Source organism: Anomaloglossus baeobatrachus, chromosome 2 (genome assembly GCF_048569485.1).
Source record: "Anomaloglossus baeobatrachus isolate aAnoBae1 chromosome 2, aAnoBae1.hap1, whole genome shotgun sequence".
NCBI classification, from domain to species: domain Eukaryota; kingdom Metazoa; phylum Chordata; class Amphibia; order Anura; family Aromobatidae; genus Anomaloglossus; species Anomaloglossus baeobatrachus.
Window position 1 is genome coordinate 411466358 of NC_134354.1, and position 24883 is coordinate 411491240.

The window sequence follows — 24883 nt, forward strand, 5'->3', positions numbered from 1 at the left end:
CCCCCCCACACGGATTGGCCTCTCGCCCCAGCTCTCTGCAGGCCCCGCCCCCCTCACGCAATGCACGCTCGCTGTGGCCCAACTGACACGGGGCTCCGATTCCCAGGTGAGTACACACACATCAGATCACACTCACTCTCACACACACACCTCACTCATCACATCCACACATCACAACATGCTGGGATATCGCTTGCTTCTACACCGGCTCCGTCAGGATCCCAGCAGCGCCAGACATAACCTTGCGATGCTGGGATCTTAACGGAGGCCGTGAAAGCTGGTAACCATTATACACATCGGGTAACTAAGGTCCCTTAGTTACCCGATGTGTATCATAGTTACCAGTGTACACCGGCTCACACTCACTCTCACACACACCTCACACACACATCACATCGCATCCACACATCAAGGTCCTGCAGCTGCGGAACATACATAACATAACAGCACACACACACACACAAATCAGATCACACTCACACACACACATCACATCGCATCCAAATACTCACAACATCCTGGGATATCGCTTGCTTCTCGGCGGCGATATTGTGCTGTGAGCTTCCAGGACCTGACGGAGGATCACATGGCCAGAAGCATGTGATATCCCCGGATGTTGTGAGTATCAGCGCGTATGTGCAATATCGTCAGTGTCTGTGTGTGTGAGTGTATGCGATCGGGTGTGTGTGAGTGGATGCGATCGGTTGTGTGGGTGAGTGGATGCGATCGGTTGTGTGGGTGAGTGGATGCGATCGGTTGTGTGGGTGAGTGGATGCGATCGGGTGTGGGTGAGTGTCGGCAGAGGAGCACGGCGTGCTGGAGGAGGCTGGGAGCAGAGAGGCTGATCTTGGGGAAGGCTGGGAGGGGGAGGCTGATGCTGAGGGAGGCTGGAAGGAGAGAGGCTGAGCAAACGTGCTACATCCGCCATACTGCGCACTCCCCATCGTGCTGCATCCCCCATGCTGCGCACTCCCAAACGTGGTCCATCCGCCATGCTGCGCACTCCCAAACGTGGTCCATCCGCCATGCTGCGCACTCCCAAACGTGCTCCATCCGCCATACTGCGCACTCCCAAACGTGCTCCATCCGCCATACTGCGCACTCCCCATCGTGCACCATCCGGCATGCTGCGCACTCCCAAGCGGATGGAGCATGATGGGGGGTGCGCAGCATGGCGGATGGAGCACGTTTGGGAGTGCGCAGCATGACGGATGGAGCACGTTTGGGAGTGCGCAGCATGACGGATAGAGCACGTTTGGGAGTGCGCAGCATGCCGGATGGTGCACGATGGGGAGTGCGCAGTATGGCGGATGGAGCACGTTTGGGAGTGCGCAGTATGGCGGATGGAGCACGTTTGGGAGTGCGCAGCATGGCGGATGGAGCACGTTTGGGAGTGCGCAGCATGGCGGATGGAGCACGTTTGGGAGTGCGCAGCATGGCGGATGGACCACGTTTGGGAGTGCGCAGCATGGCGGATGGAGCACGTTTGGGAGTGCGCAGCATGGCGGATGGAGCACGTTTGGGAGTGCGCAGCATGGCGGATGGAGCACGTTTGGGAGTGCGCAGCATGGCGGATGGAGCACGTTTGGGAGTGCGCAGCATGCCGGATGGTGCACGATGGGAAGTGCGCAGTATGGCGGATGGAGCACGTTTGGGAGTGCGCAGCATGGCAGATGGACCACATTTGGGAGTGCGCAGCATGGCGGATGGAGCACGTTTGGGAGTGCGCAGCATGGCGGATGGAGCACGTTTGGGAGTGCGCAGCATGGCGGGTGGAGCACGTTTGGGAGTGCGCAGCATGGCGGATGGAGCATGATAGGGGGTGCGCAGCATGGCGGATGGAGCACGTTTGGGAGTGCGCAGCATGGCGGATGGAGCACGTTTGGGAGTGTGCATCATGGCGGATAGAGCACGATGGGGAGTGCGCAGCATGGCGGATGGAGCACGTTTGGGAGTGCGCAGCATGGGGGATGCAGCACGATGGGGAGTGCGCAGTATGGCGGATGGAGCACGTTTGGGAGTGCGCAGCATGGCGGATGGACCACGTTTGGGAGTGCGCAGCATGGCGGATAGAGCACGTTTGGGAGTGCGCAGCATGGGGGATGCAGCACGATGGGGGGTGCGCAGCATGGGGGATGGAGCACGATGGGAGGTGCACACCTCCCCCCAACACACACACACACGCGCACTGCACAACACACACACACTAGGAATCACAAACAACGCCCTACACAGACACCCACACACACAGACAATGCTGCACACACAAATATACGCACATACTGCACAACACACACATTGCTCAAAACATACCTCCCCCCAAAACACACCACACCCACACAAACCGCACAACACACACACACACAACGCTACAGACACACAGCGCTCCACAAACAACGCAACACACGCAACACACATACAACACCGCTCTCACCCCCCGCGACACTCAGAACATGTACAGCGCCCTACACAAACACTTGGTAACTACACACAACAACATCTATATATATATATATATATATATATATATATATATATATAACAAAAATCATACATGAACTACACAATACGTAAATTCTAGAAACCCGATGCGTAGAATCGGGCCACCTTCTAGTTAATTAATAATAATAATAATTTTATTCATTTATATAGCGCTATTAATTCCACAGTGCTTTACATACATTTGCAACACTGTCCCCATTGGGGCTCACAATCTAACAATCTAGAGTCCCTATCTGTATGTCTTTCGAGTGTGGGAGGAAACTGGAGTACCCGGAGGAAACCCACGCAAACACGGGGAGAACATATAAACTCCTTGCACATGGTGTCCTTGGTGGGATTTGAACCCAGGACCCCAGCTCTGCAAGGCTGCAGTGGTAACCACTGAGCCACCATGCCACTATTAGGGGTTTATATGGGTTGGTCCGTTAGTGAGGGCATCCATTTTAGGCATGGAGAGTGGAGCAATCTACTGTCAACAGGTTGTTACTGAGTGCCAGTTTACCTGCCCTGAGAAAATGGAGTCTGTGGATGCAGTGCTGCAGCAACTTAGGAATGCTGCAGGCGTACTGGGATCCGACTGGCTCCAGGCATCAGTACATAGATTGCTGCAAGGGGCCAGGGGTGTTTCAGCACAGCTATCCCCTGAAGCACGCCGGTCGTGGAGAACTAGGCCTCTGGCGCGCCTCAGCCCAGAAGTTACCCCTGGGTCCGGCGCCATCTAAGGAGCCCCTCAGGGGACCCTCCAGATCGGGGCACCACTCTCGTCCTGGGAGGAATCCGACATCATGGCGGGGTCTGCACCCAAGGGAGGTGTCGGCCTTCCTCTCATCCATGACAGCGCAGGAAGAGCCAGGAGCGGCAGCGGCAGATTCCCGAGAGTCAGAGGGGCCTGCTTGGAGTGGAGGAGAGGGAGCACGGAGGCAACAGGTTGGGGTTTCTTGGCAGGAGCTACAGAGCGGGCAGCACTCTGTTGGCTATACCCCCATGGAAGGAAGCAGGGCACACCTCCCTACAGGTGCCAGGTGCACAGAAGTCTCAGCCTCCAGCCAGCAGATCCAGTCTCGCACCCAACAGATGATGGATCCGGCTGGCAGGCGCAGGCCCACCCCCAGTTGATGACAACTTCTGGCCAACAGGCACTGGGCTCCCCCTACAGGGGATTCCTCCCGCCAGCAGGTGATGGGCCTCCCCCTGCAAGTGATGCCTCCCAGCCAGCAGGTGCTGGGCTCCTCCTCTCCGGACAGCAATATGGCGGCACGTAATGAAGAGGATGCTGCTGGAGTCAGGCAGTGGACAGCTGACCCTCTCCACAACGCCAGTATGGATACACTATCATCGAGTTTCGCCCCTCAAGGCTGTACTGGAGACGTATCTCAAGACCGAAGACAGCATCAGGAACTAGGATATTCGGCTGCTGGGTTCACAGCACCCAGGCAGTCAGGTGAGAACCCCTTTTATTTCTCCTCTACCTCCATACTACCTCCCCTTTAGTTAGTGGTACTGGGGGTGCCATCAGGGGGGTAGGGACAGGTGCAGATATGCTAGCTCAGGGCCTGCGCGCATAGTAGCCATTTTAGGCTAGGCAGGAGTCCAAAGCGGGATGTCACCGGTGGTGGTATGGACAGGTAGTTCAAGTTCAAGTTCGGAAATGGCTGGGGCTAGAGAGCTAGGCTTATTGTCGAGGGCCGCTGCCAATTCATTACTGGAGGTTGGGGCCCCAGCCCCAGCTGGGAGCGCTATCGGCATCAGGACAAATAGTCAATCCCCTTTGGTTAGTCAGGGTGAAAAAGAGAACATCGATGTGGTACGGCTCGATGATCCGGCAAGGGGGGGAAGTATATTTGTGTTTTGAGGGGCCGCTGGGGGCTCAATCTCAAACAAGAAGTCCGGGAGAAGATTTGTCGCGACGAATACGTCAACATCTTTTTTTTTTGCCGTTTGAGCGTTTTAACTTAGACAGGACAAAAGAAGATGAAGGAAAGAAAGAAGATGAGGAGAAGAGAAGGTACCGTCTGATTCTCTAATTGGCTACAGGCATTTCACATTGTGGCCTGTGTAATAGGAGAAAAAGCACCAGAAAATTGTTCCGGTCTTTTTTGTTATATGGATGCTATCGGTGAGGGTATACGGTGTACGGATGTCAGGGGTGGTTGAAATACGACAAACAATTTCGTCAGTGCAAAGCAGTGCGTCCCAACATTCGTTGGGATCATAAAAATATTAGTCTTTGGATGAAGGTTTCTGTGCCCAATAGGTTTGGTTTTGAGGGGCAGGACTTTCAAGGGAGCATAGGAGGCCCTGTCCATTCAAGGCACACAGTGGCCATTCAGAAAGGATTGTGCTTCCTATTTAATCGGCTTTAAGGTTCCAGGTTGTGTCTGAAAAGTTATTGAAAGAGGTTGCTTTAGGTTGCATGGATGGGCCTTTTTTCGGTGGCTCCCTTGGGGAACCTCAGGGTCTCACCATTGGCAGTGGTTCCAGAAAAGGAGCCAAACACATTTTGGCTAAACCATCATTTGTTCTTTCCCAGGGAAGCATTTGTGAATGACGGTATTGATCTGGACCTGTGTCCCGTGATATACACGTCTTTTGATACAGCTATCGAATGGGTGAGGACCTTTGGAAAAGGAGCTTTGTTAGCAAAAACATATGTCAAAACGGCGTTCAGGTTGCTACCGGTTCACCCAGATTGTTTACATTTGTTAGGGACGGAGGATTTTTCGTTGATCGTTGTCTGCCAATGGGCTTTTCCTTGTTTTGTGCCTATTTTGAGGCCTTCAGCACATTTGTGGAGTGGGTTGTGAAGGAGGTTACAGGTGTGAAATCTTTTATTCATTACCTAGATGATTTTTTTGTGTATAGGCCCAGCTGTTTCCTTTGAATGTTTTCTGCTGCTACATACAATGGAAGCTGTAGCTCAGAGGTTTGGCATCCCATTAGCAGCTGATAAGACAGAGGGACCAGCTACTGTGTAAGCTTCTTAGGTATTGTCATTGATACAGGGGCCATGGAGTGCTGGTTACCAGAGCAGAAATTGGTAGATCTTTTAGCTGAGGTAAGGAGAGCCAGACAGTTACATAAGATCACATTGAGAGAACTTCAGTCACTACTTGGGAAGTTGAATTTCGCCTGCCGCATCATTTCTATGGGTAGGGTTTTTTACCGAAGGCTGGACATGGCAACAGGCGGGGTAAAAGCTCCTCATCATTTCATTAGGTTAAAAAAAAACTAAGAGAGGAATGGCAGGTGTGGGCTGATTTTCTAAAAGTTTACAATGGAAAAACGTTGTGGATGGACCCAGTGGTTAAGACAAGTGTGGCGAGCTTATTCACAAGCACTGTGGGGGCGGAGTGTTTTGAAGCGTTCTGTCATGGTAGCTAGAGTTATGGCAAGTGCCCGATGAAGTGGAGGTCTGCAGGTTTATTACTGAATGCAGCAATGGTGTCCCTGACACTTTGGGGTGACAGGTTCAGGAATAAAAAGTTAAAGTTCTGCTGTCATAATGAGAAGGCGGTATCAGCAATTAATTCGTTATCGGCAGCTTCTCCCCCAGTTGTTAAGGTTTTGCAAACTCTGGTTCTTTGTGTTTGTCATTAAATGCTTGGATGGTGGCAGAATTTGAGGCTGGGGCAAGTAACCTTATTGCTGATTCAATCTCTCGTTCACAGACAGAACTATTTTAGAGATTGGCACCTGCTGCAGAAGCAATAGGTGTGGATTGTCCAACGGAATTGTGGGGTCTGCCGTTCAAGCAGCGAGGGAGCTGAACTCTGGATCTTTATCAGGTGGTAATTGGACGGCTTATTCACAGGCATGGAAGGTCTGTGAGGATTGGAAGATATCTTTAGGGGGAGATATGGAGGATAATAGGTCATGGTTGGGAGGTCGGTTGGTTCATTCCTAAGATCAATCGTTTCTTAGCCGGTTTGGCCTTTGGTTTCAAGGTTAGGGGAGTTAAAGATATAACTGAATCATTTTTAGTTGTGCAAGCTCTAAAAGGGTGGAGGAGAGGTTGGAAAGTGGCAGATAGGAGAAGGCCAGTTTCATACAACTTGCTGTTGATATTGGGGAGGCAAGTGAAAAGTGTGTGTACATCTCTCTGGGAGAAGCGTCTCTTTAGGCTTGCCTTTTCTTCGGCATTTTTTGCAGCTCTGCATTTAGGGGAGCTCGTGAGCACTTCCAGATTAAAAAGGGATGGTCTATTGAGAGATAACGTGGATCTCTATGATGATAGGGTTTAATTATTAATCCGTTCTTCTAAAACTGACCAGTTAGGAAAAGGTGATATTCACAGTCCTGGGCTCACCAATGTGTCCGTTCCATTGTTTGAGGGAGCTCAGCACAGTAGTTGGTGAGGCTAACATTCCATTGTTGGTACATGCTGATGGGCACCTCTTTTCAATATACAACTATTTCCAAAAGCTGTTTAGAGCCTGGTAGTTTTTCATCAGTGGATTTTAACGGTCATTCTTTTAGAATAGGGGCGGCTACTGAAGCAGCCAGGAGGGGGCTCAGTGATGACGTGGTAAAAAGGATTGGACGGTGGGAATCGGCAAGATTCAAGTCTTATGTGCGTATTGACATATTGTGAAATACTTAGGTCTTTAGTTTTGGTAAATGTTTTAATGCTTAGTTTTCTCTTGTTTGTTTCCACAGGTGTTGGGCACCTGTTAGTGTGCATTATAGGTCATTCTTTTGTCTTCTGGGCGGCGTTGCGTGCAGCTGTTCATCCTAGCAGTAGGCAATAGCATTTTCCTATAGAAGAGGCCATACCTCGTTGGATTGGAAAACCGCGCATGGTATGGAAACAGTTTCTCCCCGAAATTCCACTATTTTGTGAGGCTAGACTGGGTCCCTCATATATTAGTGTTGCATATTGGGGGCAACGATCTGGGGAAAAGGCCCTTTCGGGAATTGATAAAGGATATTAAATTTGATCTGTTGCAGTTATGGGCAATGTTCCCCAAGGTAACAACAGTGTGGTCGGATATTGTTCCAAGGAAAGTCTGACGGGATGCAAGATTCATGGAGAGAGTTAATAAGGCGTGCATAAAGATGAATAGAGCCGTGGGTCGCTTTATGGCTAGGAACGGGGCAGTGGCAGTCCATCATACGGATTTGGAGCCAGTGGAAGGAAAATTTTGGAGACGGGATGGAGTGCATCTGAACACAGTAGGTTTGGACATGTGGTATATGTCAATACAAGAAGGTATTGAGGTTGCTCTAAAGTTGTGGAGGGACATAAATGTTTGAGGATTACAAAACATTTATGCTGGTAGTGAGAGTATGAGGGTCCTTGAAGTTAGAATCTGCTATTTGTGGTGGAATGGTGGGGGGGAACCCACAAGGTTTTGGACCCCTCAAGTGGACTCGTTATATGCCGGCAGGTAGAGGAATCCCATGGTAGGCCTGGATGGGTTGCAGGTTGGGGTTTGCGTTCATATGAAGCCAGGTTGTTTTTTAACTGGTGCCTCGGAGCCAGTGCTTGAATGGCTGGAGGTAAAAGATCATCGTGGCTACAGTCTGAGTAGGATACCCATCAGCAGCTTTGGGGCTTCGAGGACCACCCTCCAGTTTTTGTAGTTTATATTTGTTTGTTATGTTTATGTTGTTTGTTACAATAAAAGCGGATGTGGCCAATTAAATCCATATTGGTGTGCAGTCTGTTTATTTCGGGCGCGGTATGGGAGGGGTTCTTTTGAGGTATTCCTTAATGACTTGACTATAACTGTTGTCAAGCAAAGTATGTAATTATGTGTTAGAGCTTGGCTTATGGATATTAGTAGTTTCACCACAACTAAAAAAAAAAAGGTTATGCTAGGGGACTATAACCCTTTAGGTCATCATCAAGATAAGTTAAAAGATTTTGCTACTGAAAGGTAAAACAAGAATACTGAATAAAATTGGACTTTAATTGGAGAAAAGATCTTAATTATCCCATAGTAAATGGGCTAAATCAGAAAAATTAAAAAAAGAAGAAATCAAGGACAGCATATTATTGTATTGTAAAAGTGAAGAAAATGAGACCTGAACATTTCCAAATTTATGTCTTGGTACAAATACTGCACTGGAAGTGTAAAGAAAAGGTGTAACAGACTTAACAATAACATGTGAGTCTTCTTTTAATTCAAAATGGTCGGTGGGGTTGGTACGCCCTTATTCAATGTAGCAGTTACTCACCTGATCACCTTTCTCTCCCAAACTTCCTGAGACTCCTCTTTCTCCTCTTGGTCCCTGAAAAAGTATATTCCAACTGTGTCACATATCTGATAAATATAAGCAAGCACATGAAGTAAAATGTGGAAATAATATCTTACCGCTGGTCCAGTAGGCCCAGTAATGCCAGGAATTCCAGGAGGACCCTATTTTAAAAATGGAGATAATTGTAAATATGGCATATTTCTCAAAATTATGTAGACATTTTCCATAAAAAATATGAATTGACTAAGAAAGCAAGTAAAAGATCTATCAAAAAACGGTTGTCTAGAAGTTGACCGTTCCATGTGGTAGATAAACATTTTTAGCTTTTTTTTTTTAACTTTTCTTAATTACTGTAAAGATGTATTTCAGAATACGCCCAGATTGATTTTTAGTCATGATGTATAATGTAGTAATTTAGCCTTAAAAATATGAATTTTAGAAAATATCATCTATAAGTACAAAAGAATCAGTCCAGTCACATCATAAAATGTAGACTTACTGACTCTCCTTTTTCTCCTGATGGTCCAGTGTATCCTCGTTCACCTTTACTACCCTGAAAAATAAAAGGTATGTGCATTTAGACTTACAACACTCAAAGGCAAGTTTCACATGATAATATTTTTTATATTGGAATTTTATGAATTAAAGTTATGTATATTATTTTAAGTAAAATCTACTCCTTCAATTTACATATGAATGTGGGCATGCTACGACACAGTGATTGCTTTTAGCCTGGGTGGATCTTCAGGTGCAGACATCTTAAGGATTCTGATCAACACTTTCTACCCTTTAGTTTTGTTTTTTTTTAGGTATGCCTGTCAGACATTTTCTGGGTCACATAGGGAGAGTATGTTCTCTGATGATGTATATGTCCAGTGAAATTCACTTATAATATTCTAAATAAGTACTCCACTGCCAAATTGTACATTTATAGAACGAGCATGTTCTATAGAATTTGATGACTGAAAGATTAGCTAAGGGTCTCAAACTTGTCTGGGTATATTGTCTGTACATAGAAAATAAATGAATTTGAGGGGCCACGTTCTGTGTAGGATGAGATGACACTTTCAGTGATACAATATTTTTTTTCTATACAGCTTTTTGATTATTTTTTTAATATTTTTGGCATAGTTATTTATTTTATTGCCATTCATTGTATAGTTTACGGTACAGTTTTATAGCTTGGGTCGTTACGGATACTGTAATAACACACAAGGTTTTTTTTTTGTTTACGTCAGTTTGCATATAAAGCAGCATTATTAGTAGCTCAATATTTTCTTTTATTATTTTTTCACATTATATCTTGAATTTTTTTTACACTTTTTCTTTTCTTATTTTTGTCCCCCAATTGGCCTTATACAGTAACATGTCTTACAATTAGCACTATATAGAAATTCTGGCCAACATCTCGCACCACTGTCGTCCATCCTGCTTCCCAATTTGCAGCATTGTCTCCCACCCTGATCCCAGTCTTGTAGTAATGTCCTCATACTAGTCCCTGTCCCCATCCTGGTCTCCATCTTGTAGTAATGTTCCCATCCTTGTCCTCATCTTGTAGAAATATCCCCCATTATTGTCCCCATCTTGTATTAATGTTCCCCATTCTTGTCCCCATCTTTTAGTAATGTCCCCATCCTGTCCCCATCTTGCAGCAATGACCTCATCCTGGTCCCTGTCCCCATCCTGGTCCCAGTCTTGTAGTAATTTCTTTCTTGTAGAAATATCCTCATCCTGGTCCCTATCTTGCAGTATTATCTTCCATTCTACCGATTTCTTTGCATACAAGTAAAAAAGGATTTTCACAGTTGCAAGATGCAAGTTGCCCCCTGAGGACGCTTTGGGCGAAACACGTGTCGGGGTCGGGACGTGGACGTGGCACCAGGACTATATACTCTGTTAGGTATGATATGCCTTTCAAGCCAATGGTTATTTATTTTCAGTTAATATATATCATTAACAGCTATTTTTCTAACAGATCTATGTTACACACCTCATGCATTATGCATTACCATGTGTTTTGCATGATGTGTATTTGTACATCTTCATTTACATTATGGCAATCTATTGTTTGCTAATTTCAGTGTGCAAATTTCATTTAACTTGGCCTGTATTCAGGCAGATTCTTGCTGTAAACCAATTATCTGATCTGTATTTGTACTGTTGATAATCACTGTTAGGTTGTATCACGTGGTCTATATAATCTTCTGCATATATATCTCTACAATATCATTGCAGTTCGTTATATACGTATAATGTAGACATATTTTGAAACTTCTGAGTATATAAATTCTACTTGTCTGCAATGGTAATCATACTTATTGTTTGGTCCTGTAACATGTCCAATCGTCCCTAGTGTTTATATTACCATCCTTTGAAGCAACTATTTGTTGTATCTATTTTTCTCTCAATTAAAATATATTCAATTTACATATTTGGACTTTGAGTCACTTTCTTTTACCATTATGGTGGTTAATATCGTGGGTTATAAATTTTTTTTATATCTAGTGGGATTTCATATGCATAAACTAATAGATTTGATGGACTACTATTTATTTCCACCTACAACCAACCATGTATGCTACATGACAATAGTAGCGGTATCACATTTAGATGTTATTGTGTGTCTAAGCTTCAAAACTTCATAAAGGTTCTAGTTAATCTGCCCTATAGTGCACTTTATTAGCCTAGTGTGCTCACTTACAATTAGAGGTGGTCAATTGAATGGTCAAAGCATTAATATCAAATATTACAAATATATCTACAAGGCCAAGTGCCACTGAATTACTGGTTAGTTATGTTGTCCTGCTATGATATATCTACTTACAGGAAGTCCTGGTGCACCCAAAGTTCCAGGGTATCCAGGAAGACCAGGGGATCCCTAAATCAGAAGAAGAAAAAATACACATGTGATTGAGTGTGTCTTAAAAAATCAGAAGCTATATCTTGTTTATCAAGATTACATAAGCTGATAAACAGGACATACTGTGATAAATAAAATTAAGAATACAGAATCTTTACGGCATTTTGGGCACAAATAGAGAGGTCTTAAAAAAATTGTTGTTTTTTTTTCACTTGACATTAATGGTGACCAGCATTAGTAAAATTCCATTAAGCTTCATAGTGACTTAAATGGATTTTATTAAATGTTACCATTTTTTGGGCTTATTACCTCTATAATCTGAATTAATGATGCCAGTAAAGTACTACTTTGCAAGTAAAAATAAAATGCACATAAAATTAAGTATTTCAGTGTTTGCAGTATTTAAGTAACGCTCATATAAGCCTTATTCGAGCAGTGCATCCCTTGCAATATCCAAACAGTAAAAATGTTTTATTACTTTAATTAGCTTTAGAGTTTTGGAAAAGCTATTTTGCATAAACATAATCATAAATGGTCTGCTGTGTGGAATGTGAAAGAATGGCTGCCATCGAGGATAGGACCATCATTCCCTACTGGAACAGCAGACTAGGAGATAACATTTCATACTGATGTGGAACCTTTTTTTCCTGTCTTTTCCCTTGATTATTAAATGTTTCTTCACATAAGTTCATTGTGTTTACAACTTGAATAAGAGGAAAAGATATCGGCACATCCAACGTAAAATAATTTCTTTCTTTATTTTCACATAATATTAAAAAAGTCCATCCATATTCAGAAGACCCTGACGCGTTTCCGACGCAAAAGAGCGTCCTTAATCATAGGTCTATGATTAAGGATGCTCTTTTGCGTCGGAAACGCATCAGGGTCTTCTGAATATGGATGAACTTTTTTAATATTATGTGAAAATAAAGAAAGAAATTATTTTACGTTGGATGTGCAGATATCTTTTCCTCTTATTCAAGTTATAGTCCACCTGGCGGACTTTATATCGTTGCACTCCATGGATGTGTGGTGACCTATTCCATTGGGCGTGTCAAGCTTTCCTCCACTTCGTCTGTTGTGTTTACAACTGTATGTCTAAAATACAAACTTAGATATGAAGCCGTCAGAGAGAAAGATTATATGAATAATTTTACACCTCTTTTGTGTTTTGTCCTGCTCCTGGTTTGGGCTTTTTAAAGAGAATCACTGGGGCGTGACCTGCACGCTGATGGCACTGGTCACCTGGAATCTGAGCTCCAGCCACAGTGACTCAGAAACAGCTCAGCACAGCTCACCAGAGACTCTAAATTCTCCCTGCACTGTGGGTAATTAGAGAGAAAACCCCCTGGAGCTTGATATGACAAAGGGAAAGTCCCAAAAGAGGCCTTCTCCAATGGAAAGTGACAGATTTCTTTATCAGCGCTGGAAGAGATAAGATGGTCTCCACTGCTTCATCACGCTCCTCTAGGAGAGGCTCCACGGCTGCTCCAGACCTTGACACTGATAATGCTGACATTCCACTTACTAAGCGCACGATGCAGAAGCTTCTCAGTGCCCTCCATGCCTCACTGCAAGAGGACTGGAAAGGCATGGTAGCTGAGCTGCGTGGAGATATTACAGCCATAAGAGCCCGCACCTTCCACATTGAAACAAAGATGGAGGAGCGCACAAGATCCTATAACAGCATCATAGATGCCAATACAGACCTGGAAGAGCAAGTACAGGGGCTGCAAACTAAAATCCTGGATCTGTAGGACCAATCTCGCCGGAACAATATAAGAATAAGAGGGATTCCGGAGATTATACCAGATGGAGGATTGCAGTGCTTCTTGGTATCCTTGCTGCAGGAGGCCTTGCCAGATCTGGGTTCAAATGATTTCATAATAGACAGGATTCACAGAGTCCCAAAACCAAAATCTCTTAATGCTGAGGCCCGTCGGGATACCTTAGCACACCTGCATTTCTACAAAACCAAGGAGGCCCTGCTACAAGCTCTGAGGAAGAAGCCATCCCTGCCTGAGAAATTCCGCCTCATATCCATTTTTCCTTATCTGTCGGCTGGAACTGAGGCAAAACGGAAGGAATTTGCTCCTTACACCAAGATCTTAAGGAATTAAGCTATTGCCTACAGATGGGGCTTCCCTGTCAAAATCCTGATCACCCGGGCAGGGAACACCCACATGTGTCACTTGCCACACCAGCTGGCTAGGCTCCTCTCTTCTTGGAACTTGGAAAATCTCCCAGACAGATCTCAGAGAGTCGCAGGGTCATCCAGCAGGGAGAAAATTAATGAAGACTGGTCCGTAGCGTGAATTATCTAATATTCCGAGTCGTGGTTGTGACTTAGTTATTTTTCTTGAAGGCCCTCTGCATATGGTTCATCCAGGTCCTTCTAGCCACCAGGGCGGTAATCTCCTATCATGCCGCTGGTCCTTTTTTGGACTTTTTTTTTCCTTTTGGACAAATGTTGGTTATGCGTGTTATGTTTTACCTAACCTTCCTTTCCCTCCTTGCAGTCTTAGGCTAAGTTCACATTTCCGTTGTTTTGTATCAGTCATATGCGTCGCTTGACGCATGTGACTAATGCGCTGTACAATGCTGTACAACGGATGACAAAGAACAGAATTCTTTGTCGGATTCCGTTGTGTGCGGGGGGCGGAGTTCGGGGGGGGAGCCGAGCGGGGCCGCGGCACTGAGGACGTCAGTGCCGCAGGGACTGCAGGAAAGGTGAGTGTGTGTGTGTGTGTGAGTGTGTGTGTGAGTGTGTGAGTGTGTGTATACACATGCTGAATGCGGGAGGGGGAGGAGCCGAGCAGGGGGCGGGGCCAGGCGCTGAGGATGTCAGTGGCAGTGCTGCGGTCTGCATGGCTGGGGACAGGTGAGTGTGTGTGTGTGTGTGTGTGTGTGTGTGTACATGCGGAGTGCGGGAGGGGGCGGGGCCAGACGAGGGTGTCAGTGGCAGTGCTTGTCTGCATGGCTGGGAACAGGTGTGTGTGTGTGTGTACATACATGTGCGGAGTGCGGGAGGGAGCGGGGCCGAGCGGGGAAGTGTCGGCCTCCCTGCACACGTAACCAGCCTAAATATCGGGTAACAGCAAAGCACCCGATGTTTACCTTGGTTACCCGATATTTACCTTGGTTACGGGCCTACACCGCTTAGCGCTGGCTCCTTGCACCGTAACCAGGGTAAATATCGGGTAACCAACCAAAGCTGGTGACGTGTGCAGGGAGCCAGAGAGCATGCGCAGCGAAATCCGACGGATCTCGCTGCTCAAAAAACGTTACATGCTGCGTTCCTCCCGCCCGGCGGTCAGTCGTTCCACGACTGATCAGTCGGGCGGAGGGTGCAACGCAGCATCATCAGTCACAATCCGCTGCTCATACAAGTCTATGGGAGCAACGGAATCCGCTAAACGAATTCCATTGTTTACAAGAGCAGCGGATTGTGACTGATACATTTTAGCGGAAATGTGAACTTAGCCTTAGCCAAGAGACTCTAATTCTAGCATAATTGTGTTAAACTGTATGTCTATAAATGTAAAAGGTCTAAATTCGCCAGCTAAGAGGTTCTGGCGGGAAGTGTCAAGATCAAAATGTGATGTGATTTGCGGACAGGAATCACACCTTCTCCAAAATGACACTTATCGGCTGAATATTCCTAAATTCCCATTTATTATACATGCATGTGGTCAAAAAAAGGCAGGTGCATTTATTTGTGTAAAAAATACTGTCTCTTTCACTATGCTAGCCCAGCACTTAGATCCTGACGGCAGATATGCTATTCTCAAGTGCTCCATAAATGGGTCCAGGTATACTATTGCATCTGTATATGCCCCCAATACAGGCCAGATCTGTTTCTTGAGCAAATTCCTGATTAAACTCTCAGTAGTCATGGGAGGCAAGCAAATAATTTGCGGAGACTACAATATGTTAATGTCAAGCTTCTTGGACAGTTCCAATGCTGCTGTACAGAGGAAGGAGATGAGAATAGTGGTCTCAGAATGGCACCTTCATGATATATGGAGATAACATCATGCAAATGAAAGAGACTACACATACTTCTCGCCTCGGTTCCTCTCGTACAGCCGATTGGACTATTTTCTGGTAGATAGTACACTTATTACAGACTGTTCGGATTCTAAAATAGGAATAATATCATGGTCAGACCATGCCCCCATTTATTTGACTATTCGAGAGCAAGATCGCTTGCCTATATTTGACCGGTGGCGAATGAATGATTCCCTTCTAGCTTCCAAACAAGTAGCTGAGGAACTAAATTCTGACCTTTTTCAAATTTAATGATAATAACGAAGTAAAAGAGGAGTCATTGTGGTCCTCTCACAAAGCTTATATTAGGGGGTCATTCATAAAAATTTCCACTAGGGAGAAAAAAAGACATCAGGCAGCTTCCAAAGCTATCCTAAACCAAATCAATTCCCTTGACTCTCTTAATAAATCCTCCCCAAGTCCCTCTGTTTCGAATGATTTCAGGAAACTAAGATTACAGTTCCATCAATTGCTCTTGGTGGACTATGAGAAAAATTTGAGAGCTTTTAAGTTAAACTTTTATGCCATGCGTGACAGGGCAGGAGAGTCAAAAAAAGAGAAGTACAAAACAAAATAGAGTTCCTTATATCAGGACCTCATTCAAAAATTCGCAACCTAACAGAAATCGCCAATGCATTTGCTGACTTTTACCAATCACTATACAACCTTAAAGATGACCCCACCGCCCCAAAGCCCTCCCAAGACACAATTAATTCCTTTTTAAATAGCATTAACCTCCCCTGGTTATCCACAGATCAGCTAAAATTGCTCAATTTGCCCTTCTCTATACAAGAAGTCCATCAGGCAATTAATTCAGCAAAAAAAAAGTCAGCTCTGGGCCCAGACGGGCTTACTAATACATATTATAAACATTTCACTAACATTCTGTCCCCATTTATCCTGAGAATCTTTTCCTCTTGGCAAGAATCAGCAGGTATCTCGCCAAGTAATCTTGAGGCCATAATAACTACTTTACCTAAACCGGGAAAACCCCCAGTAACCCCCGGAAACTTTAGGCCCATATCCCTTTTGAATTGCGATTTAAAATTGTATGCAAAAATTATTTCGGCCAGGATTCATAAAATTCTCCCGAAACTAATTGCTCCAGATCAGGTGGGGTTTGTGGCGGGCAGACAGGCGAAGGATGGAACAAAAAGGATGCTGGACCTGATCGCGCTAGTTGAGAAAAGGAAAACCCCCAGTGTGCTCCTGTCCTTAGACGCAGAAAAAGCGTTCGACAGGGTACACTTGCGTTACCTGAAATCGGTACTAGATAAGTTTGGATTTGAAGGCCCTATTTTATCTTCTATAATGGCACTTTATTCTAGTCCCAATGCTAAGGTATTGGCGTCCGGGTTTATGTCTCGGAGCTTTGAAATCATTAATGGGACACGTCAAGGATGCCCCCTCTCCCCTATCATTTATGCACTCGCCATTGAACCCTTGGCCCAGGCCATCCGTGAGTGCCCGCAGATTTCGGGAGTGAAAGCGGGCAAGATGGATCATGTGATTAGCTTATATGCAGATGATGTCATCCTATCGTGTACCAATGTGGTGGTGTCCCTGAAGCATATAATGGAGATTTTGACCTCTTTTTTACAAATCTCGTACTACAAACTAAACGTTAATAAATCCCTCATTTTTCCGCTTTTCCTGCCTCCCGCTACCAAAACCGCCTTATCTCAGTTATACCCCTTTAAATGGGAAGAGGATGGCATCCCCTACTTGGGTATTATACTGCCCCACTTAAGACCATAATTAAAAAAAATATGATAGCTCTACATAATTCACTGGAAACTGAACTTGCCTGCCTCATTCTGCTTCCTCTGTCCTGGATGGCAAGAATGCAGACTTTCAAAATGATATGTCTCCCAAAAATCATCTACCTCCTGAGATGCCTCAACTTGGCAATCCCACACCGCTATGTTTCTAAAATCCATTCACTAATGGGAAAATTCATTTGGGCTGGGAAAAAAACGAGAATAGCCCTGCGCTGTATGCATGCCCCATTGAATGGCAGAGGCATGGTTATCCCAAATATTCTAACCTATCATAGAGCTGCCATTTTGGAGGTGGCCCGTGACTGGTGGAAAAACGAACTGGACCAGAGATGGTTGCAGATCAAACATTCCTCAATCAATTGTCACACCCCTAAACAGTTCATTGAATTGTTAATTCTAGCCCCCCTCTTCCCATGGTGATCTTTTTCCCACAACAGCAACACTGAAGAAAAAATGGAGCGAGTGGAGTGGAACAGTGTCACAAGCTTTAAAACCTAATATCCCCCTGAGAGCGCTTGAATCCTTCATCCCAAATTTAAACCTTACCTCATGGGTAAAAAAAGAGCCTGTGGTGTTAGCGGACCTATATAAAGATGGAGTTTTACTTCCTTACTCAGAGATGTGTGAGAAATTCAATCTTCCTCGGCACAGCTTGTTCCAATTTTTTCATTACGCCACTTTCTCATAAACGCTCCTATCTTTTCCATCCCTCTAGCAGCTGACCCCATCTGAATTAAAAACTTCTTTCAAAATAGTAAAATTAAGGACCTCTCATACGTCTATAAATTACTAAATGGCCCGCTAGATGATAAACAACTCCCCTACATGCTGAAATGGGAGAAGGATCTTTCCTCCCCACTCCCAACTCAGGCCTGGCACTCTGCCTCAAAGTGGATCCAAAGATTTTCCTCTTGCCTTAACCATATTGAACAACTAAAAAAAATCCACCTGAGATGGTATAATTTCCCCACCAAATTAGCAACCTTTTCTCCAAATATGTCCCCACTGTGCTGGATGGGCTGCAACCACAGAGGTACTTTAAGTCATATGTGGTGGTTCTGCCCGAGGACCTTTGAATTTTGGAATTTAGTTTTTCAAATGATCCGGGAGGTTACTGGTCTCCGGATCCCCCCGTCCCCAGCCCTCACCGTACTACATATGGGTGTTGACACAATTCCTGACCCCTTTAAAACCATTATCTCCCATTTCCTTATTGCAGGTAGGCATTGTATAGCTTACAGGTGGAAGTCCCCTCTGTCTCCAACTAGGACAGAGCTAACAGAGGCTGAATCTACAGTGGGTATATGTTACGAGTTTAGCTTCTAGTCTGAAAAAGAAAGAGGCAGTGCTGGAACAATGGGCCCCCTGGGTGACTTCTCCTTATGCCGCGGCTCTCCAGCAACCTTCAAACCCCCCACAGCCGCCAGGCTCCTCTGAACCTTGAAGTAACTTAGAGCTGGCCCTTTGAGACAGATAACCCCAGGGAAATTGCTAGACTCAGTAAGGTAATTTTTCTATAAGGCTGCTCCCCCCCCTCACCCCCTATGTTTTTCCCAGTTCGTACTGTAGGGGTATTTAATGTCCCACAATGATATGTTGATATACCCTATATGTAGTCTGTTTTTGTATTGTTACCTGTATGTGGTTTGACATTGTCAAATTTCTTTGTTATATGCTGGAAATTTAATAAAACCTTTATGATTAAAAACCCCCAGAATCAATCAGCAGGCTTTTCATATATAAACTAAAGCCAGTGCTCTACTGGAACTATCATGCTAATTCTAAACATAACTTTAGTTGTGAGATTGGATGAATAGTTTCTGAAATACAGACAAGTATAGTTTGTGAAATGCACTGTTATGTGATTGATAACAGCTACAGAATATCTAATAGGTGGGTCGGGTTTTGCTAGTTACTCCTGCCCCTCTCTGCCTACCTGGTCTTCCTCCCCCATGTAATTACAGAGACAGGTGGAGGAAGGACAGGCAGGCAGACGGGCGGGAATTACTAGCAAAACCCGACTTACCTATTAGATATTCTGTAGCTGCTATCAATCAAATAACAGTGTAATTCACAAACTTTACTTGCCTATATTTCAGAAAGGATACATCCGATCTCACAACTAAAGGTATATTTAGAATCAGCATGATAGTATCAGTATAGCACTGGCTTTAGTTTATATAGGAAAATCCTGGTGGTTGGTCCTCTTTCAGTACTACCATGTGAAAGTGGCCTTAAAGTCTTACCTGCTCTCCTTTATCTCCTTGGGATCCGGGTAGTCCTCTTTCCCCTTGCATACCCTTGAAAAATAAAACATATTTTATAAATTTCTGCCTAAAAACTGCCACAGGACTAAACTCCAGACATTGCTGTATATCTGGTGTTTATTTCCCTGTGTTTGCCAAACTAATACTTACCCTTTTTCTCTGGTTGGCAGAAAGTGGTATATCCTGGAAATTTTATTTTTATTATTTTAATGTTGACACTTGCTTACAATTATTAAAAAATTGTAATCAGGTGTGGATCCATTCATATTGCATTTTTTTTTCCAAACACAACATCATTTTTTCAGTGGAAGATTAAGCAATATTTTCCAGTGGAAAGATTTTCTATATATATCGTAAGTTTCATCTGAATGAAGTCAAACATCATATTAGCAATATACTAATTATTGGTTAAAGAGGTGAGAAGTTAGACATTTAACCATAGAAGAATAACAGTAACACATTTGACAGGGGTTGTATAATATACGTAACACCAGTTGCAGTAACAAAGGTATGGTGGGATGTGTATCAGGCTATATTGCATTGGGGTTTATGGTACATATATATATATATATTATTTTTTTAGGAAAAATGGGCATTAGTGCTAAATGAAATCTACTTTAATTGAATACAACAATTAAATGAGAATTAAAATATATTTCGGTAGATGCAATATTCAAGCATATAAACATCAATCCTAGGAAAGATCCTTTGTTTTGTCATTTTTTTGGCAGCCCCTTTGCTTGATACAGATCCCAGACATATAGTATAGTAAAAGCTACACCAAACAGGGCAGAATAAAAGAATACCACTCACCAAAAAAACAAATGCAGAAACAGCTAGGTTAGGTGAACAAATACGTGTAGGAGACTTGACTAGGACAATGAGACATTGGGCTCATAGTGACAAGTACGATGTGAGGACAGGATGGTGCTTTCACATTATAGCAGTGACATAACACTTAACAAAGTGGTAGAAAGTTGGGGTAGAATGCTCAAGGTGAAAAATGATATCCAAACGTGAGGCCAAATCTGGTCCTCAAGGTCAGTTTGCTTTATAGAACCACAGTTGAGCTCTCACACAGGCTAATAGGTAATAGAGCTTTCCCAACATTTCTTATTAGTCTGAAAAACCTGTACGGTTGGGCGGTCTTAGAGGGGTAGTTCCATCTTGTATATTTATGGATTATCCACAGGATATGACAAATATATTATAGATGTGGCTCCCATCAAGAAGAAGCCTTGTTTTCAACATACTGTAGATGCAGGTTCTAACTAAGGAACCCATATTTATGGCATTTCCATATGTACACGATGGGAATAACCCTTTCAAGACTAATTTCATGGTCATTATAGGATCCTGAGAATATTAGAAACATTAAAAAGCCAGGTAATGCAAAAAAAAAAGATGCATAAAACCATCTTTCTAAGAAGTAATAATATTTAAAGGGGTTTTCTGCTAAACCTATTGATTTTCTGCAGTCATAACGTCATCACTGCACCCTGTAAATAATGTTAGCAGATGCAGAAAGATAATAATGGAGTGATTAACGTACAGTATATCACAAAAGTGAGTACACCGCTCACATTTTTGTAAATATTTTCATATATCCTTTAATGAGACAGCACTGAAGATATGATACTTTGATACAATGTAAAGCAGCCAGTGTACAGCTTGTATAACAGTGTAAATTGGGTGTGTTTTCTAAATAACTCAACAGCCATTAATGTCTAAACCACTACAAAACAACAACAAAAGTGACTAAACACCTAAGTGATGATGTCCAAATTGTGCCCAAAGTGTCAATATTTTGTGTGGCCACCATTATTTTAAAGCACTGTCTTAACTCTGCTGGGGATGGAGTTCACTAGAGCTTCACAGTAGCTACTGGTATCCTCTTCCACTCATCCATGACAACATCATGGAGCTGCTGGATGTTAGAGACCTTGCGCTCCCCAACCTTTCATTTAAGGATGCTCAATAGGCTTTAGGTCTGGAGACATGTTTGGCGAGTCCAGCACCTTTACCCTCAATTTCTTTAGCAAGGCAGTGGTTGAAGGTGTGTTTGGGGTCATTATCATGTTAAAATATTACCCTGTGGCTCAGTTTCCGAAGGAAGGGGATCATGCTCTGCTTCAGTATGTCACAGACCATGTTGGCATTCATGGTTCCTGCAATAAACTGTAGCTCCTCAAGGCCGGCAACACTCATGCAGTTCCAAACCATGACACTCCCACCACCATTCTTGACTGTAATCAAGATACACTTGTCTTTGTACTCTTTACCTGTTTGCCACCACACACGCTTGACATGTCTGAACCAAATAAGTTTATATTTGTCTTATCAGACCACAGGACATGGTTCCAGTAATCCATGTCCTTAGTCTGCTTGTCTTCAGAAAACTGTTTGCAGGCTTTCTTGTGCATCATCTTTAGAAGAGAATTCCTTCTGGGACAAAGCCATGCAGATCAATTTAATGCAGTCTGTGTAATATGGTCTCAATACTGACAGGCTGACCCTCCCACCCCTTTAATCTCTGCAGCAATGTTGGCAGCAATCATACGTCTATTTTCAAAAGGCAACCTCTGGATATGACGCTGAGCACCTACACTCAACTTCTTTGGTTGACCTTGCTGAGGCCTGTTTTGCATAGAACATGTCTTGTTAAACCGCTGTATGGTCTTGACTACAGCCCTACAGCTCAGTTTCAGGCTGTTGGCAATCTTCTTATAGACTAGGCCATCAACATCAGTTCTTTTTTTCAGATCCACAGAGAGTTCTTTGCCATGAAGCGCCATGTTGAATCTCTAGGGACCAGTATGAGATTGTGTGAACGATCAGACCACATTTAACACACTTGTTACCTATTCACACCTGAAACCTTGTAACACTAATGACTCACATGACACCAAGGAGGGAAAATGGCTAATTGGGTACCATTTGGTCATTTTCACTTAGGGGTGTACACACTTTTGTTATTAGTGGTTTTGACATTAATGGCTGTGTGTTAAGTTATCTAGTTTGTACACAAAATATACCCTGTTATACAAGCTGTACACCGACTACTTTATGAAAAGATAATATCCACCTCACCCTGAGATCCTTCCACTCTCCTGGTGGTATGGAAGTGAATGATCCCACTGCTGCCCAGCGTTGGAACACAGGTGAATTAAGAACGATCCAGCTTCCAGCTTGCAGTAAAATCCAGTTTTTAATGAAAATTTGTTTTTAAAAACAAAGTTCACATTATCCAAACTTTTGTATGATACTAGGTCTAGGAAAAATACATGTAATCACGATCAAACCAAACACCAGACGCGTTTTGAGCACTGGGCTCTTAAACATTGGTACATGTTACTGAAAACCAAAAGTGTAAATAGGGAAATAGTTAATTACTGTTTCAAGTTTCTAATTAATTTATTTCCCTATTTAAACTTTTGATTTTCAGTAACATCTACTAAGGTTTAAGAGACCAGTGCTCCAAACGTATCTGGTGTGCAGTTTGACCGTGATTACATGTATTTTTCCTAGACCTGGTATCATGCAAAAGTTTGGATAATGTGAACTTTGTTTTTAGAAAAAAAAATTTCATTAAAAACTGGATTTTACTGCAAGCTGGAAGCTGGATCGTTCTTAATACACCGACTACTTTACATTGTATCAAAGTGATAAATTCAGTGTTGTCCCATAAAAGAAATATTAAAATATTGACAAAAATGTGAGGGGTGTACTCACTTTTGTGATATACTGTATGTAAACCTGTGTTTGATTTTTTTCTGACCCTTTGAAGCCGATTGGCTACAAAAAGAATGTTGGTGGAAAACCCATTTAAAGATTAGTTAAAGGGCTTTTCTGGGATAGGGCAACATTTTTCCCAAGGAGGAAAATGGGATAAAATAATAAAAGGCCAATTTTGTTACTTTAACTCATTTCCACTATGGGCAAACCTGGCCACATCAAAGAATTCCTTTAACTATTAACTAGTCTGCAATCACTTCTCTCCAACCTGTATTAGAAATCTAAAGTCATAATGAAAATCAAATTTCTGATACTGATATATTTCAATACTGTCTCTCATTTTCAATACCACTGTTTGTATCATCATTACACTACTTGTTAATTGTAAATTGCTGCGGAATATGTTGGCGCTATAGCAATAAAAAATAGTATTATCATATAAAAAATAATCTGCTTGTAACAACTTATGCTTCCTTCTATCATAATTTGCTGTAAAACTCTGTTCTTTAGGTATCAGCAGACAAAATGATATGGGGATATAAACATCTGAAAATGCAGAGAATGAGGCAGTTCGAAGACAACTTTCAGACAAAGACGGTGAATTTTGAAACACAAGGTATAAATAAAGACTGTCTCACAAGTGGTAAGACTTTGGGCACATAAGGAGTGAAATTTAAAGTCGCATCAGGTGTGGCACACAAGAGGTAAGTTTATTGGCACAGCATTGGTGGAGTTATGTGCATTGGGAATTGAGGATAAGCGAGCGAGCAGGTGGGAGGAGGGTTATATTCTTACAGGTAGTCCGGGGGAGCCAGGAGAGCCTGGAAAACCTGGGAGCCCCTGAGGGAAAAAATAGGGGTATCACAATCCAAAAGCCACAGTCCGTGGATGGAGGATCAAGAGAACCCTGTATCCAAGAGAGTGAAACAACCTGACCCAATGGAGAAAGGAGCATCAACATTGTTATTAATACTGTTAGAATTGTTAAATGTCACACTTTAGATTAGAAAAACTGGATATTTTCCCGAAGGAATTATCCTTATAACATTAATTAGCAATTTCCACATTTTCAAACACTTTACCTATTACAATATTTACACCATAGCCTTCTACTCATAATAGAGGATACTCTTGAAAAATGTCTGAAAAATTGAGATGCTTATTGGGCAAATATCACATTTGGCCATGTTTTCTTATAAGGAGCTTAATGACTCCTCTTGAGGCAGGTAGAGCATAATGCTGCATGTCCTCTGTGTGGATCATGCTCTTTTCTGGACTTCTACATACTTAGAGCTGTCAAAAGAGGATGCTTTCGAGGAAGCATGAGTCAACAAACATACTGTATATTGCATACTCATATACTATGAGTCTTTTACTGAATAAGTAGTAAAAAATAATCACTTATTCATCAAGGATAAATGGAGAATTGTTTCCAAAAAAATCACATCTCCCAATGTCAATGCAATATATATCAATACTGTTTTTAT

The 24883-nt window shown here is 43.3% G+C and overlaps 1 protein-coding gene across 4 annotated transcripts in view; it reads right to left on the reverse strand.

The window, feature by feature from the left end:
• Window positions 1-24883, reverse strand: part of COL16A1 (collagen type XVI alpha 1 chain) — a 345470-nt gene that overhangs the window by 34117 nt on the left and 286470 nt on the right. For 3 of the 4 annotated variants that reach the window (XM_075336132.1, XM_075336133.1, XM_075336129.1), the window contains 6 exons: window positions 24192-24236; window positions 19641-19694; window positions 11528-11581; window positions 9203-9256; window positions 8820-8864; window positions 8683-8736 (listed from right to left, as the gene is read on the reverse strand). In XM_075336132.1, the coding sequence (XP_075192247.1) occupies window positions 8683-8736; window positions 8820-8864; window positions 9203-9256; window positions 11528-11581; window positions 19641-19694; window positions 24192-24236 (306 nt within the window). The remainder of the gene's footprint in view (window positions 1-8682; window positions 8737-8819; window positions 8865-9202; window positions 9257-11527; window positions 11582-19640; window positions 19695-24191; window positions 24237-24883) is intronic. The other variant, XM_075336131.1, reaches the window with a different exon arrangement.